General features: G+C 43.4%; 1 protein-coding gene across 1 annotated transcript in view; it reads left to right on the plus strand.

The window, feature by feature from the left end:
- Window positions 1-19928, plus strand: part of HEMG2 (Flavin containing amine oxidoreductase family) — a 144268-nt gene that overhangs the window by 23258 nt on the left and 101082 nt on the right. Inside the window, exons 7-10 of the mRNA XM_086820262.1 lie at window positions 12550-12626; window positions 12802-12838; window positions 13053-13118; window positions 13279-13319. Of these exons, the coding sequence (XP_086676388.1) occupies window positions 12550-12626; window positions 12802-12838; window positions 13053-13118; window positions 13279-13319 (221 nt within the window). The remainder of the gene's footprint in view (window positions 1-12549; window positions 12627-12801; window positions 12839-13052; window positions 13119-13278; window positions 13320-19928) is intronic.

The following is a 19928-nucleotide window of genomic DNA, read 5'->3' on the forward strand; positions in this document are numbered from 1 at the left end:
TATAGTCTGGAACATGGCCTCTACTAACATAGGTGGTACAACAAACTCCGCTCGAAGGATATCATGTGGTACGGAAGGTTTGCTGCGGATCATCCGTGAGAGCATCAAAATTTGAGGACGCTCTATCTGTGTCCATGAGGATGTAGCCAAACCTGGTGCCCATACTGCGGCTGCATACATCAATGGTGGAGTAACTAGTGTATCAAATAGCCACCCCTTAGTACGGGGCTCCTTGAAGTGTGCATGGTGACACTAGCGTTCCAAAATTGCTAGTGCTGCGTACCCTCGTGTCACTCTGTCTCTGGCTGCCTGTGCCATAGAGAATCTCCTTGATGAGCTGGTAAATGTGACCCCAAGGTATACATATGAGCCCACCACCTCTACCTGTCCCCGGGCTAGTGTAAGGATAGTCTGGCATCTGACTGCTGTTGATGTATGAAAGACCATAACCTTGGTTTTCCCAAGGTTCACTATGAGTCCTCGCTCTGCAGAGAAAATATCCAGGGCCTGTAGATGCCTTTGTAGCCCTGTCCGAGTATCCGACACAAGAATGATATCATCAGCATATAATAGAACGTGTACAGTCGTACCTGATGTCAATCCCAGAGCCTCCTCCGTGTATGATGTAGTCTGCTACCTCATCGATGTATAAGCCAAAGAGTGTCGGGGAGAGAGGGCAGCCCTGCTTCACACCAATGGTGCTGGCAATCATATCTGATAGTCCCCCTGGGCATCTAACTCGTCCAAACACTTGCTCATATAATCTGTAAATCCCCCACATCATGTCGGGGGGTATGCCCAGTGTCTGTAAGCGGTGGAAGAGGCACTCTCTCGGGACTGTGTCGAAGGCTTTGCGGAAGTCCACAAAACAGCAATAGAGTCTCTGTCTCCGTGCCCGAGTTTGGTCAATCAGGCATCTCAGGGTGAAAATGTGATCAATAGTAGAGAAGGCTCGCCGAAAACCTGCCTGACCAGGGGCACGAAGCCCCTCCCTCTCAGCGTGTATGCTCAATTCTGCCTCCAGGATAGCCCCATAGAGTTTGGCCAAGGTATGACCAATCATGATAGTTCTGTAATTACCGGGGTCCAACATGTCCCCAGCTTTGTGGATCGGTATCGTCCACTCAGCTGGGAAACCTTCTACTAGAGCCCTGTTAAGAGGTAAGCAATAAAAGGAGAGAGTGTGTAAGCTGCATAAATGAAATGCTCACCCTGTAAGCCGGTGTGATCCGCAGCTCTCCCATGTTGGAATCTATGTATAGCTCGAGATACCATATCGGTAGTAAAGAAAACCGATGAGGTCGGTGGAGTCTCGGTGGGGCGAGGGATGAGTGGCTGGTACAGAACATCATAAAGCCCTTCTGCATAACTCTGCCAGCATTGAGGATCAGTAATCGGGGTGGGGGGGCGTGGCTCTCTGAGTCGTCGCCAAGCAGTGGCTGCATCTTTGCTCATGAGCATGTGGTAGATGTCCCAGTATTGAGCCTCCTCATATGTGCGTCGCTTACGGCGTGTAAGAGACCACATCTGTCTACTGGCCTGCTACTGTGTTATTTCCCCTTTCACTATCTGGGCTCGGAGATGTCGATGAAGCTCTCTGCACTCATTATCATACCATCTATTCTGGGGCATGTCCCCGGATCTAGGTGGCTTCCCTGTCTGGAGATGGTGTGGAAAGCTGTGGCTAGCTGCTGTGTGCAGTATGTGTGAAAGCTGGGCCGTCAGTACATCGATGGGTGCTGTAGGGTCCATACCAAAGAGGCCATCATGTACTTTTGAATCATAAACGTCTACAAGCTCCCGGGTAAAGTGGAAGATGGTACAAGATGCCTGAGTGGTCGGGGGTGGCAGATCAAGAGAGCTCCTAAGAGAAAAAGCCAAATAAGTATGGTCCACACCAATGGGGCATGTACGGATAGTGAAAGAGTCTATCAGGTCTGTGCTCTCCCGCGAGCCCAATATGTAGTCCACAGTGCTGCTGCCTCCTGATGATGGGAAACATGTGAGTCTTCCCGATTCTGGCCATTGTGACATCCCGTTATAAATAACGAGATGGTGTCTAGCTCCCAGGTCCAGAAGGTGTTGCCCATAACTTGTACTGTCTGGCCCACTGTCCTCTGACATCGAGAGAAAGAAAGAAAGATTTATTAACGTCTTCCAAAAGATCGAACTCGGCCTATGAGACAAATCAGTGTACCTGTGTGGGGTATCCTCTGTCATCCCAACAAAATGAAAAAGTACTGAACTAAAAAAAAGCTGAATTTGGGTGTGCAATAAGTACAATGAGTGGGGGGGGGAGGGGATGGAGCTCTACTACTAGGAGAATGCAAAAGCTATATGCATGGAGTATACAATCATGATATGCAACCTAGCTAGCTCCATCCTGTACCATACTGGGGGTATAAAATGGTATACATCAATGAAGGGGGTGTCCACAGCTCCCTGAAGAACATGCCTGGGTCTGCTCTGAAGCGAGCCAGTGGCTCCGCACCCTCTCTGTGAAATTGAGCTCTGATCTCTGTCATCTCTCTCTGGTATAGGCGTGGTGTCCGAAAGCCAGGTGTCCTCTGTCTCCTGTGGGCTCTGAGTGTCTCTGCTCTTTGGAGAGTAATTCCCTACTGTGTAGGGGCTGGGAGTGCGATGGATCTCTGAAAAAAATGTAGTAATCTGTGTCTGTCGTCCCCCCTCTGGAGCTGTCTGAGCCTGTAATGATGTCTCTCTGTGACGCTGTATGTCTAGAATGAATCTCCCCAGTATGCGTTGGTATGCTGCCTCAAAGATCTGGCGTAGGGAATGTGGCTCTCTGAATAAAATGGGATATCTCTCTCTGATGGCTGTATATGCTTTGCATCTGCATACATAATGCTCCTCACTCTCCACCTCCTCTCTGCACAATTTGCATACCTCTCCTCTCGGGGGATCTGTGCTGCTGTGCCAGTCTCGATCTCCAATCGATGTGATGAAACTCTAAGCTGACCAATAGCCACTCCGGAGCCGTGTGGTAAAGAGCCCTCCATGTATCTAGGCCTCTCTATAAGTCCATCATCAGTGATACTCATGAAGTGATCTCTGTAGTGTAGCGTCTTTGGTGGAAGAGGCTGTGTAGGCGATATCCATGTCTCTCGTGTATAGAGCTACCATAGGTCCTGTCTCAATACTCTGTTCCTCTCACTATGAGAGAGACGGATATGTGGTGCATCCCTGTCATACTGGAATGGTGGTAGATGATCCATGTCTAGGCCATGCTGTGAGAACCAATGTGTGACCTGTGCATACCATGATCCTTTGTCTCCTGCCTCAGCCAACTGTCTAGATGTCTCAAAAGCTCTGTATGACAATCTGTCCTGTGGCATCTCTCTGAATCTGTCTAGCAGGCAAACATGGAATATGGCTTGTACCATCATAGGAGGCGCAACAAACTCTGCTCGGATAATGTCATGAGGTACTGACGGTTTGCTGCGTATCATGCGTGCCATCATGAGGGCCTGTGGTCTCTCTATCTGTGTCCACCAATGGGTAGCAAGGCCTGGCACCCATACCGCTGCTCCATACATCAGTGCCGGTGTGACTAATGTGTCAAATAGCCACCCCTTTGTCCGGGGCTCCTGAAAATGCGCCTAGTGGCACCGTCTCTCTAGCATAGCCAATGCTGCATATCCCCGTGTCAATCTAGCTCTGGCTGCTGAACCCATGGTGAAGCGCGTGGCTGCTGCAGAGAAGGTAACCCCTAGGTACACGTATGATGTCATCACCTCCACCTGGTGTCCTGCGAGAGTGATTGTCAGCTGACTCCTGCCCTGTCTCGATGTATGAAAGACCATAACCTTGGTTTTCCCAAGGTTCATAGTAAGACCCCTCTGTGTGCAGAAATCATCGAGTGCATGTAGATGCTGCTGTAGACCTCTTGGAGACTCAGACACTAATACAATATCATCAGCATAAAGCATAATATGTACTGAGGTACCTGCTAGATCAACTCCATCTCTGCCTCCCCGTGTAATGAAGTCAGCCACCTCATCAATGTATAACCCAAATAGAGAGAGAGAGAGAGAGAGAGAGAGAGAGAGAGAGAGAGAGAGAGAGAGAGAGAGAGAGATGAAATGAAATGAAGTCAGCCACCTCATCAATGTATAACCCAAATAGAGAGAGAGAGAGAGAGAGAGAGTTATATTAACGTCCACGGGAGGCCGAATCCGACCTATGGGACAGATCAGGTACATCCATTTACATTCCACTCTGGGTATCGATGCCAAAGAGGCATAAAACTGAAAAAAAATAACTCAAAATGAACTCTTAAGACTCTTAAGAGTTTAAATTACAATGAGAGAAATGAAATGAGAGAGAGAGAGAGAGAGAGAGAGAGAGAGAGAGAGAGAGAGAGAGAGAAATGAAATGAAATTTTATATTAATGTCTTCAAAAGGCCAAAGTGACCTATGAGACCAAAGTTACAACCATGTGACATCTGATACAATGTCTGAGAGAGAGAGAGAGAGAGAAACTAGGATAAGGTCCAAGATCTGCCCTATGGAAAATCCAATCCTCTGTCTTTTCACCAACCGGAACAATCATACGAGGAGTAAAAGGCTGCAATTGATCCTCTTAACATGCGCCATAAAGGTTTGTAGTGCATACCCTACTGCCAACGGCTTTGAGCTCGAGGAAAGGACATAACATTTCCTTGAGCATCAACATCTTGGCAAACCCAAATGCCTTTTGTAGAAAGAAAGTTTGTCGTGGGGAATGGAGAGCCAAAGGAGCAGGTAATGCACAGCTCCAAAAGACACTTTCTTGTCTGAAAGTATTGCCAAAAGATCTCAATGCTTTTTGTCATAAAACAAGAGATTTGGTTTTTAGACCATGTCAAAAGAGGGAGAAAAACTGAATGTAAGCCATCAAAATCGCTTGAACTAGCACCACGAAGTGAACGATTCCATCCCCCAAGATATTCCAAATGTCTGACATGTTGTGTAGGCAATATGATTTGCCCAGGCCATAGAATCCTGTGCTAGTGAGCTTCTTTTGATTTTTAAAAATTGATAGAAAGACTTGTTGCCATTCCAAACATATGCAAGGCGTTCATGAGACATCGGAGATCTGATTGCATATTATGAGGAAAGAAGAAAGAGTCATCAGCATACCTGAGCAACCAAATGCCGACCATAATGGAGACGAAGCCCATGTAATTTGCCAGCCTTAGTGAACTTATCCATATATATCAAGAAGGGATGAGTAGCATTAGATAGAGCAAGGCACTGAGAGGGTAGCCTTGTCGCACAGATCTACCCAAAACCCATTGAGAGGATAAGCCTTTTCCCAAAATGCATGTAGCAGTGCTATCTCGATACAGCGAATAAATTTTGTTCTGCATTTTTGGACTGAAGCCCAACTTCGCTCTGACTTTTGCAATGTAATTCCATTGGATCCCATTGGACTGTATCAAAAGCCTTAGCAATATTAACCTGCAATAAGATCACATCCTGCTTGGTATAATATGCATACTCTATGCCAACATAGATATTATTTGTTATTTATCTACGAAGAACAAAATGATATTGTGCTTGATGTTGACCCCTATTGAAGATCTTTTTGAGGCGATTAGTGATTATCTAGTGATCAATTTATAAATCACTGGCATCAAGGTAATAGGGTGCCAATCAAAAAGTTTTTGACAAAAATCCTTTATTGGCACGAGTCTTATCAATCCCTCCTGCCAAGCCTCATTGATCATAAGCAAAAGTGACTCTTCAATCATAGGCCAAAACTGCAAAAAGAACTCCATACTCAATCCATCCCATTCTGAAGTCTTCCAGTTACCAAGCGCCTTTAGTGCCGTGTTTAGTTCCATAGCTAAAAACATGGACTTCAAATCAACCGCTTCATCCATATCTACAATGTTTTTTTGCAATTTTCGATGGTCATTGAGGGGCAATGCATGCTTTGCATAGACAATATGATCCTCCTCTTGTTGGGATAGCATGCGAGTATGATTGGTCTCCTCCAAAAACTGCAGCATATTCTTCAACTGATTAATGTATTGTGTTTCTTCCCCCAAATACCATTAGCCATATTCAATGATAACCGTTTACATATGGGCAGCAAAATGGTACCATGCAATGTCTATGTTCTCATACATTTCAGCCTGTAACGTGTCAGTGACATTAATAATCATATCCTGAAACAATACATGCGAGAGATAGGATTTGTTCAGTAGAGAAGCCGTTTAGTGGGTAAGGAAGCCTCATCAAGAGGCATATCAAAGTACAAACCCAACCAAACCGGTGCATGATCAGAAAGGTTCAAAGAGTAATACGACATGGAAAAGTGTCAACATGATCTGTATACAAGAGGTACCAACAATCCAATCTTGCACGATAATCCAAATGCATATTATGGTGAAAAGTAAAAGCTCTCTTATCAAGAGAAGTGGCTGTCCATAAATCTCTCAATCCAAGATCAACCATGACATTTCTCTAGGCCACTTTCTCAGAAGCAAGCATATGTGAGACCCCGAGTATTGTCTTGAGCAGAAGGGGAGTTATTAAAATCCCCAAAAATAAGAGCATTCAACAACCAAGGATACTGAACCATAAAATGCCACAAAAGAGTTCCGCGAGCTGAAACCATAGACACATATACAGAGCCAAACTCATAGAGTTCCCCATTGAGCTTGCAGTGCAAAATAATCAGTCTGTTGTCTAGATCATTATAAACCACTGTTGGTTGTAAAATTTGCTTGATCAGCACACAAACACCAGAAAAAGAACTCAAGCTAGTGTAGTATATACAGTAATCATCAAAGAAACCTATCTTGCCAGCAAATTCATGCTAGTTATGCTTTTGAAAAAACATGATGTCAGGATGCATCTTATGTACATATTCCCAAACAAATCTCTATTTATCAAAGGAACACAAACCTTGTACATTGTATGATACACATTTTATGGGTGCATTCATCATCATCAACAGGAGGAAGTAGAAAGTTAAGTAACCATCATGTATATATCACCGTGTAAAGCCCGAATGCCACCTTTCATAACATGAGACCAGAGCATGCCAGCAGCTATCTTGCGGGCGCGCGCGCGCACACACACACACACACACACACACACACACGCTCACATGTACGCTTTTTTTTTTTGTGAAACCATTGCTCCATTAAGGATTGTATGGTACATTCATAGCTATCCCAAGTTGGGACAACTACTACTCCTATATCAAAAACAGTGGAAAAACACTTCTAGCTGTTGAGAGGAAAGATCTCTGAGATCAAAAGAATCTCGGAGTGAAAGGTAAAGATACCTCCTAAAAAAAGGAAAGCATATAATCTCCGCATGATTGAAAATGAGTTGATTTTGTGGATGGTAGATCGTCCACAAAGCTCAGTATCTGGTCCAAGAAAGGAAAAGAGTGTAATCTGGAAAAGGTGAAGAAAGGCGGCCAAACATACAGAAGAATTTTCCAAAGTTGTTTGGAAACCGCAATCTCAAGTGCCTTGATAGTCCGTCGCACGAGAAGAGGGGCATCCCCATAACAAATGAATAACTCTCTCTTGGTGATGAGAACACCTCTTACAAGAGGTAGGTGCAATGTTTCTCTTGGCTACGAAGGTGCCAACCGGGAATGCACCCACAATGCGTCTTCACAAGAAAACTCTATGTGTTAGAGGCAATTTGCTTTTCCAAATTGCAGTTAGAGAAGCCTTCCACCATCAAAGAGGTTTGTTTACATGCCACAATTGATTTGCATGTGATTGTATCCAAGGTAGAGGAAGCAAAATTTTACAGCCTCTAGCTGCTGTGACGTGATGGATAGAAAAAGGAGAGTAACCTGGAAGTTGTTTGTCAAATTTCTAGTCTCTTAATCTTTCCTCATCCTCAAGTGGAGGCACTGGCTGAAAATCTTGCAATATAGAGCTTATTTCATTCCATACATGCCTGTGATGCATACCTAGATTATATCTTCTGACAGCGTGTGGAAAGGAGAATACATTGCCTTGATCATCAACAACATCATCAACTAAGCGTACACCAAAGTTGGAGAGGAAGTATGCTTTTTTGGGTTGTAATGCAGCCAATGCTAAAAAGTCCTACTCCAATGAATACTTTCTTTTCGCAAGGAATTGCCTCTATCTAGAGGTCTGCCTGACCAAGAAAGATGACAAAGAAGCATTTGCTAGTCATGTATAAGCTTAGTGGAATAAGGGCAACTCACAATCCGATCTTCAAATTTTCCAAATATGACATCTTGGTGAGAAACTATACAATCCCCAAAAGCTTTTGTTTTCATAGTTGCAATCAAATGTGCCAGCATTAAAGTCCAAGGTTGCTTTTGGTGAAGGAATTCAAGAAGTAAATTTACCTTTCTTCCAATGGCATGGTAGCGAATATTGAGTATATTCAAGCCTTTGTGCATTTTGGGAGTGCATACAAGTTCTTTTTTGAGCAATCTGACAGCCTTTCTATCTATTTTTGTCCGTACGTAAACATTCTAAAGCTTTGGACATGAAACTGTCAATATCCTTATTTGACCCAAGGCATAAGAGGCAAGTGGAACTGAACATAAGCCATGATGATGGATTGGACAATACGCTAGCTCCTGTAATGCCAATACTATGTAGCTTCCCTTCTACAATCAAATTATCCATATACAAGAGCAATGGATGAGTGGCTATCGCATAAAGCAAGGCACTCAATGGACATCCCGATCTCACAGATCATCCAAGTTTCCACGGAGTAGAGAGTTCATTTTCAATACTACATTGGGCTGTGTCTTCCTCATACAGCCAGGATATGATATTTCTCATTTTTGGACCAAAACCCATTTTGTCATCACTTGAGCTATGAATTGCCATTGAATACTTTCAGAAGCCTTTTCAATATCTATTTGCATGATGAGTACATCTTGATTCATATATTTAGCATATTCAATGCCTATATAGGCATTCGCAATATTGTCCATGGTTTGTCACCTAGGCACAAAACCATATTGAGCAAGATGCAACCCATCATGAAGGACATCTTTCAATGTGTTGACTAGCATTTTAGCAACTAGCTTGTAAATAATAGGCATAAGAGTGATAGGTCTCCAATCTGTCAATTTATCACATAGTTGTTTTTTAGGGAGCAAACACACTAGCCCTTGCTTCCAAGAAGCTAGCAGGACACCAAAGTGCCAACAAATATTAATCATGTAAAGCACTTCCTTTTTAATTGAATCCCAATATTCAAGAAAGAACTCAGTTGTCAAGCCATCCTAGCCATGAGATTTCCATTTCCCTAAACCACGTAAGACATCATGCAATTCTTCCTCTGTAAAGGACACTTCCATTTCCAATGCTTTTTGAGGTGTACCAATCTTGTTAACTTGCTGCAAAAAACCATGATGGGCATGTTGGATTTTTTGCGATGGCTGTGTAGGGGCAGCAAAAAGGACAGTAAAATGGCTCAATACTTCTATACTTCTGCCTCTAGCTTATATTTTGAGTCCACTGGCCATCATCCTTTTTGAGTTTATGAATGTCAGTGGACTAACTCTGCGTGGAAGCATGCAGATATTTAAAGATGGCCTTTGAAGAGCAACCTTTAATCTTGAGAGATTTTTGTTGTGCCCTAATTTGCCATTTTTGAAGCTTCCTAGTATCATTGCGGTTCAAGCAATTTTGAGCTTGTAGAAGATCATCCTGCTCTTGAGCATCCAGTGTTCTATATTGACTATATTCTGTCAATAATTGTATTTTAGATTTTACAATCAATACATTTTGCCTTTCCATGCCCATACAACATTTCCCATATTTTCGAATGACATCCTGAAGTTTGATTGCAAATCTGTACCTCGCCACATCTACATCTATGTGCATGTGAAGCTTTATAGGTTGAATTTCAGCTTCCACCAAAACTTTGAATTGTTGATGTGTCAGGTAACTATTGTTAACTATAAGCAGGTCTTGTGAGGCAAAGGTACATCATGTACGATACCGTACGGCTGTACCATATTGTACGGATCCGTACGTACGTACGGCAGCAACGTTGCTTGTGATAAAGCAACAAAATTTCAGTCCTTGGTCCAAGACATGGGCAACCCAGTCCAACTATGCAATGTCTTCAAAAAGTAGATCCAAGCAATGGCATGTGCATCTAGTGTAAGAGATGGAAGGCCATTCTTGCTCTATCAATTGACCTTCATGCACACAATTTGCCACACTGTCCACGCAAGCTTGGATGACATTTGATGGCCCTACATCCAAGATGGCCTCTTTCAAGACCTCAAAATTATACTCCCCTGACTTATATTGGCCACTAGAGACCGTAATGTTGATGATGGGTCTTCTTCTATTATCTGACCAGCCATCACATACAATAGTACATGCATACTTTTTGCATTTCTCTCAAACTACTAATAAATTATTTTCAATGCACTTGGATGACATTTGATGGCCCTACATCCAAGATGGCCTCTTTCAAGACCTCAAAATTATACTCCCCTGACTTATATTGGCCACTAGAGACCATAATGTTGATGATGGGTCTTCTTCTATTATTTGACCAGCCATCACATACAATAGTACATGCATACTTTTTCCATTTCTCTCAAACTGCTAATAAATTATTTTCAATGCACTTGACCTCATCAGTCAATTCCCTTGTACGCAAGTGATAATAAGAAGGGGGCTTGTAGCTAGCACCCATTTGCCCAATTGCCCTTATCATTTCTGAAAAGTAGGGACTCTTGATTTTCCAATGAGGAATGTCTCTGCATAAAAGAACCTGCGCACACCCTTATTTGCATCCTTTCAGGCTTGTAGCTGCCATGCATTTGTCAACGCCCCTTGGGTTTTTGAAGCCAAAATTTGCATAGAGAAGTCTATCGACATAGTGCTAATGAGATCAAATAACGGCATCATGTAGTCTGTACAAGTAATGCATATTCCACAAGCAATTATCTCTTATGTGTGCGCGCACACACACACATGCTCACATGTGCACCCCCCCCCCATATATACACCAATACATACTTTTTTTTGGTGAAAACCACTGCTTCATTATAAAGGTACTGTACATTCATAATTGCTCCAGAAAGGAGCAGCTACTACTAAAAAAAAGAAATTAGAAACAGTGATGAAACACTTCCAGCTGAAAGAAAGGTCTCCAAGAAAATACGCATCTTGGAGAGATTGGTGCAGTGAATAATAGAAAAAGGAGTAAGCATCAACCGAAGTATGCACAAAGAGCTAAGTGTTCCGTGCATGATATAAGGTCCATAAGGCCCAATAGCGACAACAAGAGAAGAACTAAGCATAATTAGGATGTGAAGTAGATCTGCCAAAGAGCCAAAAAAGCCTGCCAAATGAAGCACCACGGAATTGAGCATGAAGGAGAGCTGTCAAATGATTGGACTTGCTACACACACACGCGCACGCACGCACGCACGCGCACACACTCTCTTTTTTTTTTTGTGTGGTGAAAACACTATTTATATTAAATAGTGAACTGTACAGTCATAGTCACCCGAAGCGGTTGGAGCTATGAGAACGAACTAAAAAAACTGGGAAAGTTCTTCAAACTGCTGGAGAGAAAGCTCGCCAAGATCATAGCAATCTCGAAGAGACCAGAGTAGAGCAGCACGAAAATAGGGGAAGGGATGAACAACATCACCAGAAAAGTGCAGATGATTTTTGGTGGAATAGATGGTCCAAAGAGCCCACCCATGCGAAGAAATCATCATACCCCGGTAAGGCTGGGGGATAATCTGCCAAAAATCCAAAAAAGTTGCCCAAATCGCTGCTGAGGGAATCTATACTGCAGCATTGCTGTCAAGTGATGAAGAAGATCGCGAGAATGCAAGCAACTCCACAATAAGTGAGGTACGGTCTCGGGCATAAGGCGGCAACACAGACATAAAGCTCGAGCAATACGCCTTTGAGCCAGTAGAGTACCAACTGGTAGCACGCCTGTAATGCATTGCCAAAAAAAGACCTGCTGCTTAAGTGGCAACTTTGACTTCCACACCTTTTTTAAAGTCAATTTTCACCCCCCTGACAGAAGGGTTGGAATGCCACCACTCTGTTTGTCTAGCAGTGGCTCAATCATGTTGAAGTCACATGCATGCACAAGAAGGTCCTTTTTCTGCTGAGGTAGAGGTTGAGGAAATCACTTTGGTTATCGCCATCCTGTAAGAAAGAGGTTCCCGCACATTCCAACGTGACTATGTGCTTGGCCAGGGAAAGAGATTGCAGACTGTGCCACAGAGTCACTGTCTGTTTTGGGGTGGCAGAGGAGCTTATGCCTCATTTCTAGAATTTGATAGTTTAGAGGTATTTCAAATTTCAGTTTTTTGTTGCAATAGTATAGGAAATGCTCTAAGCACATACAAATTGTACATTGTTTAATTTTTGGGTCTCATAGGCCATTTTGGCATTCATATATTTTTTTCCTCGTGTGTGTGCATGTGTGTGTTGGCGGGGGGGAGATGCTTTTATGGCAACTTTTGAGAGCATGCTTACTAGACAATATATTGTATTTTTAGATTGGATTGTGTTGCCTGCTGTGCAGTTTCACATTGTTTTTGAACCTTTCCTTTGGACGCGTAAGCAAAGTGACAAGCCATCGTCATTAGCAAAAGATGAAAGGTTTGAGGTGCATTTTGGCCAAATGTTCTAAGTTTACAGTCTCTACATGGTGTAGGAAATACCCCCTCAAATTCTGAGCTCTCCTACCTGTAGTCATGTTTGAGATTTTTTCACAAAGTCAAACAAATGTCTTCTTTAGGAGATGATGATTTATGCTGGATCATTTTCGATGCAGTGTTGGCGATTTCTTGGAGAGGCATGTGGGTCGTGAGGTTATTGTCAACATCCATTTATTAAACATTTGAATGCTTCACCCAACCATGGAAAACGTTGGGAATAATATTCTAAAATGCAAAAATCATTGGATTTAACTGTTTCAGGACCAGTTGTACAGCAGTTAGTTCTTGGCTTTGTGCCGATGTATTCTTCTTTTGCTATTTTTGAGGTGTTCCTGCTAACATTTGGTCACATGGCAACTCCATGCAGGTTGTTGACTATATTGTTGACCCATTTGTTGCCGGGACCTCTGGCTCAGATCCGGATTCTTTGTCAGTAAGTTGCTTTTTATTATGTTAATCAGCAGAGAAGATACTCAAATAGCTCTATCACTTAACTGCTTTAAGGCATACTGTTCTACATTCAGTAAGTGTCATGGCCTTTGCTCTGTATATGATTCTTTGTCTTTCTCTTCTGAATTTGAGGTTTTCAACAGATGCGGCATGCTTTTCCTGATGTTTGGAATCTTGAAGAGCGGTAATAAATTTTTCTTGAGAACCCCATTTTTTATTGTGCTATTTTGTTAATTCCGTATCTACTCGTATTTTGTTATTCTGCCATGTATGGATTTTTTTCTCTGCGATACCTTTGCAATCTGTTTGTAATTCTTAAATGTCATTGTTCATGAGGTGCATTTGTTGTGGAATTATAAGGGTCTACAAGAAAGAGCCGAATCATTGACATGGAGTTAAAGCGGGACTGTAGCCTAAAGGCCTATAATGCTTGTGAGACCATCCTATCAATGCCCTTTCTTTGTGGTCATCTTGTACTTCTTTGCCCAATAAACAGTGTGTATCACCAGCACACCTTAATAGTAAATTATAGCATTTGTTGGTCTGTCATGTCTCCCATGAGATATTTTACTCTTGTGGCTGGCAATGGTGTTGTTTGATTTCCAAATGTTAGAGATTAACACCAACCAAAGGGTCCCATAACCAAATGATCAAGCCACTCAGGACATGTGAGGACTGGGAGAGTGGCCGCCACGTGTGGCCTCCCACTTCCACGGTCATCTTCCTCACAATCCCACCAAAAGGTGGGGCTGGGGGGAGTGACAACAAACATGCTGCCACCCTACTAGCCTTTCATAGGTCCTGTCCACATACCTCTTCCATGCATGTGTGATAAATGCCAGCCAGAGTTTGCCCCAACCAAATGGCTCCAACTTGCCCAATCTTTGTGAGCATGAGAGTGTGGGTCAGAACTGGCTCTTGTACCCTAGTTTTTTTTTTGAGAATATCTATACATATTATTAACCTTGCCAGTCTTCTAATGCCCTCTAGTGCAAACCTAGAAACATCGATACTATTAGAGTATATATTTTTAGAAATTATTTCAGTTCCCATCAATTTATTTGTCTATGCTTCATTATGTGCTAAGAGCTGAGCTCCAAGAGAAAATAGTTGGGCTCTGGTCCATTGAGGAGTCACTGTCCAATCAGCATCTATTTCCGTTGTGATTCGATCACTCATTTCATCCATGTAATGTTAGGGTTAGGGTTCCACACAGACAGAGACACACATAGAGAATCAGCAGCAACAAGAACACTTGAGATGGTGATTGATGCTCCCACAATAAGGATTGCTTAGAATGTGTGGAGCTAGGGAGTTGACTCCATAATATTAAAATACAATAATAATGATGGTGTCCTTTCATACCAAATATCCAAGGGGAAAAACCCAAAGGGAGAAAAGTGCCCTTGGTTAGCCCATGTTCACATGTGGCACTATCCTTTCACATGTTCAAATGTGAAAGGATTGCTTAGAATGTGTGGAGCTAGGGAGTTGACTCCATAATATCAAAATACAATAATAATAATGGTGTCCTTTCACACCAGATATCCAAGGGGAAAAACCCAAAGGGAGAAAAGTGCCCTTGGTTAGTCCATGTTCACATGTGGCACTACTCATAGCATATATGCCAATATCAGACTTTCTTTCCAACTTGTATACCCACTTTGTGCCAATGGGCTTCTTGCCGCAGCAGGCAAGTCTACCACATTCCATGTGCCGTTTTTATGGATAGAATCCATCTCATTTGGCATGGCTTTTACATAATGCTCATCCTCATGAGCCTCTTCAAATGAATTTGGCTCATCTGCATCACAAAGTGTACTCATGCAAGCAACATCTGCCTGTTCTCTTGCATTACGTGAACCAGCGCGTGTCCTGCTACCAAGTGGAGTTGAAAGTTTGCTCTCCTGTAAAGTACGGAGCAGCCAATGAGGCACAATTCTAGCCTCTTCCATTGCTGTCCACTCTTGCTCCATTGCTTCCTCTACATTTTGAGGTGTAATGAGCTCATTCATGGGCTGATTTCAGAACCCAAATGCTGTCGATTAGGCAAAGTTGATGGTTGATCTGTTGAGCGATCAATTCCGAACGGGAGCAGTCCTTCAAACATGTTAAGTGGGCTTGAAGGTGGCTGTCCAAAAAATTCAGCCAATGGCTGGTCTGAATTTTCAGCAAACACAACATCTCTGCTGTCCAAAATCCTTTGTGTGGAAGGATTAAAAAGGTGGTAGCCTTTACTGCCTTTGCTGTAATCCACAAATATGCACTTAGTGGCTTTGTCATCAAGTTTACCTCGCAATTGCTGAGGTACATGTACATAAGCTATATATCCAATTTCTTATGATTTTTAGACGACAACATGTAAGGATATTCAAACCATTTTATGGCTAGTAGAGATGATTGATTCATCCTCATATGACAAACAATCACTTGTTTTAATCCCTTGATAGTTAGCATTTTCTCTTATACTAATTGTAAGGTTCCTCTCTTCCAAAATAGGGCAAACACTTAAAATAGTCTACTAAGTCTTAGCTCTTGAAGAAAATTTCCTACTCGTCTGACACCTTGACCATGTAAAGATTCAAGGATATGATTTGTAGGTACGACCTAGTTCTATCCCGCAGGGGGAGCGTGGTCTTCTAAAAGTCAAAAGCATATCCTCTTTTAGCAAAAGAGGATACAGAGAACAAGTTCTTCTTAATCCCTGGCAAATACAATACATCTGGAAGACATGAGTCTGCACCACCTGCTGATCACCTCCCCAACACCCTGAACCAGATAAGAAGAATTTTTTGCACATGTTACCCGCTTGCCTTCAGGGGCAACTATAAGCTTCTTAGACAAATTTCTCTTTGAGGTAATATGTTTAGAAGTACCACTGTCAAAGTACTATGTGCCATGTCTTTCATTGACACTGAGACATATGCTCTAATGATGCATCATAGCTGCAAGTAAGGAAAGTCCACTCATCCTGTACAAGATTTAGTGATGCATCATCTTTCCCTGTAGGTGATGAAGAAGAAGCTACAGCCATGCCGCTTTCCTTTTTCTTCTCCTTTGCAAGCCTTTTTCTAACACTCATTCAAGTAGTGACCTGGCTTTTTGTAGTAGTGACATTTTTCCCTTTTCTTAGGCTTGTCTGCATCATTTTTAGCCTTTTGTGAAGGCTGTCCCGAATCAGCCTTTGGCTGAAAACTACTTTTGGCTTTTCTCTTGCCCTTGTCTTGGACAACAATAGTCCCATCACTGCTACACATGACCGAAGATTTGTTCTTTCGATTCTGCTCCTCCTGTGGTAACAAGCCAACCAACTTTTCAAACAAGATTGGTTGCAGGTTCCCCCACATAGATAGAGTGAGCGATGTGTGGAAGTTCAAGTAAGTTTCTGGGAGAGATGATAGTCTCTTGGAAACCACCTCCTTTTCAGAAATGACCTCATCAATATTGAGCAACTCCTCGTGAAGATCCTGGATCTTCGTAAGATGATCAACCATACTATCACTATCATTCATGTCCAAGTTCTCAAGTTCCTTCTTGAGATATTCAACCCTGGCCTCATTCTTTCCTGATACATGGTTTCAAGTACATCCCAAGCTCGCCGCCGTAAGGTCTTGCAAGACCGGATATGCAGTATGATTGATCGCTTTACTGACAAAGCAATCAAAGCGATCGCTTGGGCATCACGAGTATCCCATCTCTTTTGCTCCTGTGAGGGAGGAGTAGGTATTGCAGCTTGTTGAGCACCATGGCCAGGCGTGCTAGGTGCTATGTCTATAGGGCGTACATCTTCACCTGACACATAACCCCATAATCCTTTGGTCGCAAGAATGTTTCGGACCACGAAACTCTAGAGGGAGTAATTACTGCCATCCAATTTGTCCTCTTGGGACAAAAGCCCGAATATATTGGTTGTATTCCCAGCCATTTGCTGAAATCTCTTTACCAAGAGATATGCAAACACGTGCAACCAAATATGCTGTAAAATGCACCTGCAGGCAAACTTCCAACGCACTAGAGTGCAATGGGAGGCAACCATCCTGTGCAAATGTTTTGCCCCAAGTACAAGGCTGTAGATAATTGCAATGTTGAAAAACCCCAAATTTTTGAGCCCCAATTGGGTGTTTTATGTGTGAATTGCACATATTTCACAAAAGCCCCAAAAAATCTGTGTACTGATGAGCTTTAATTGTTGGATTAAGCACTGATTTTAGGAAAGCCCCAAATTTCTCTGTATCATATAACTGCAATTATGCAATTAAGCACAAATTTCTTAGAAATCCCCAATTTTTCTTTAAACCTTGCACCAAAATGTTGCCCTGCACTGCTGCCTGCACTTGATTTTTGCAATGAAGCAAGCAATTCACAAGAGCCTGGCGAAGGGCGGGCCTCACATCGTATAGATGCTCCAAAACCAGCCACATGTAGGCAAAGCGGGTGGCCGATGGCTTCTTCAAGTCAAGCCTGCTATGCTCACGAAACATAGCAAGCACCTTTACCTTTAGCATGACGAAGTTGACAATAAATGTAGCTTGTTGCACAACCCTCTTCACCCACCCGAGCTTCGCCACATCCTCCATGAGTAAGTCAATGCAATGACTCGCACATGGAGTCCACACAATGGTGGGGAATTCTGCCTCAAGCAAGCGGCCCATGCGTCGACAATTTGATGCATTGTCGGTGATGACTTGCACCACGTTTTGAGCCCCAACATACATGGTAGATAAATCATATGAGTTGAGGGCTTTGCACAAATGACAAAATCAGCCACACTTAAGTAAAATAATGCTTACCTCTATGATCGCTTGCCTAATATGGCGGTAGATGAAACTCCCGGTAGTCTTTCTCCCCCTTCTCCCGGTGTCAACCGCACGCAAGAAGTATGTGCCAAGCGGGCAAGACACAAGGATGTTGATAATGCCACACTTCCTTTGATCACTCCATCCATCTGTGAGAATAGAACATCCATACTTCGTCCATGCGGCTCGAATCGGGTCAAGGGCTCGATCAATTCTCTCCTTCTCTTCATCAATCTTCCTCGTGCGCATAGCCGTGTAAGAGACCCCCGTCCACCCCTCACATGGGCCCACATTCGCAATCGCCGTCACCATCTTCTTCCATTGCTCCTTTTGGAGTACATTGAAGGCAAGATTGCATTCAATAATGGTGCGAGCAATCTCTATCTCCGCAAGGCGTTGCCGCTCCTTAAGGAATGCAACCGAACCTCTCACACTACCCACACCGTGACTTGGTGGAGAGAGGGTTGCACCCCTTCACGCTCCACCACCCTTTGCCTTTTGCCCGGTGCGGAGGCGGACCGTGCATCTGTGGAAGTGGCAGTGGAGGATACACCAATGAAAGAGCCGGTGGCCGCTTCATCATGTGCCGATGGTGGTGCTGGTGGTGGTGCCGGTGTGTGTGTTGATGATGCTCCTCTACTTAAATTTGAGCCACTGCTCATCTTCCACGAAATGTCATCGGCAATGCTTTGCGGAATCTCCTTGCATGGGGCAACTTGTCCCCCAATCTTTGAAAGGTGCTGGAGAAGCCTTGTTGCACCACTGGTGTATGGCTTGCTGCAATATCGGCATGTCCAATGATGGGAGTTGGACTTCTTGGTGTCCTTCTCCACATTGAGGCAATGCAAATCAAAAGCCTCATGCTTCTCCCGAGGCATGATGGATAAGAGAAGGGCTAAAGCGTGGAGTAGAGGAGAGAGCGTAGAGAAGATGAAGTATGGGAAGAGCTTGGAGGAAGAGAACTTGGAGTAGAGGCTCAAGTGGGATGGAAGGAGCTTGGAGGAGGGTGGAGGAGAGGCTTGGAGTAGAGGCTTGGTCCTTGAGGCTTGGAGTAGATGGAGGGTGGTGGAGGAGAGGCTTGGAGTAGATGGAGGCTTGGTCCTTGAGGCTTTTATAGAAGGACTCAGGAGAGATGAAAGGACAACAGCCAAAAAAACGGGCAGAAAAAACGGCGAGAAAACGGGCAGAAAACGGCTACTTCCAACGGGCAGAAACAGGGAAAACTCGTACCTGATCCTACGGATACGTACGGTATGAATCGTACGTACGGCCTGATCGGTACGACGTACGGAACTAAGCATGTGCCTCGGCTTTCAAAGAACTAAACATGTGCCTCGGCTTTCAAAGAACTTGTTTTCAGTTCACTTTGATAATGAGGTGGTTGAGGTCATTGCTAGAAAAACACTCTCGGTTGTGGCCAATGGAGTTTATGATGGAGGCCTCTAACAAAATCACCACTTTCTCCTCACAGATTCCCTCATCCGACTCTCATATCCATCAATTATTCTCTCCTTGTCATGCCTTAGTCTCTGTTGATGAAACCTCTTTGTGGCATTCACGCTTTGGTCATGTACCTATTTCTGCTTTGCAGAAAATTCCTTCCGAGCAGTTGGTTCTTGGTTTACCTAAGCTCCAACAACTACCACATATATGCTCGTCTTGCATGATGGGTAAATATCACAGAGATGCTTTTCCATAGGAGGCTACACATCGGGCTACACGACACCTCGAGCTTATACATGCGGACTTGGTTGGACCTATGGAGGTTGAGTCCCTTGGAGGGGCTAAGTGCTTCATGCTTTTGGTGGATGATTTTACTCGGAAAGTGTGGGTATGTTTTTTAGCTCGGAAGTCTAATGCTTTTGCTAGTTTTAGGACTTGGATAGCCATGGTTGAGAATCAATCTCACTCTACAGTATCATTTTTGTGGACTGACAATGGTGGTGAGTTTGTACCCGTTGATGAGTTTCTTGCATCGAAAGGTATTCAATGGCAAA

Source organism: Cibotium barometz, chromosome 26 (genome assembly GCF_041138505.1).
Source record: "Cibotium barometz isolate CiBa-2024 chromosome 26, ASM4113850v1, whole genome shotgun sequence".
Lineage (NCBI taxonomy): Eukaryota > Viridiplantae > Streptophyta > Polypodiopsida > Cyatheales > Cibotiaceae > Cibotium > Cibotium barometz.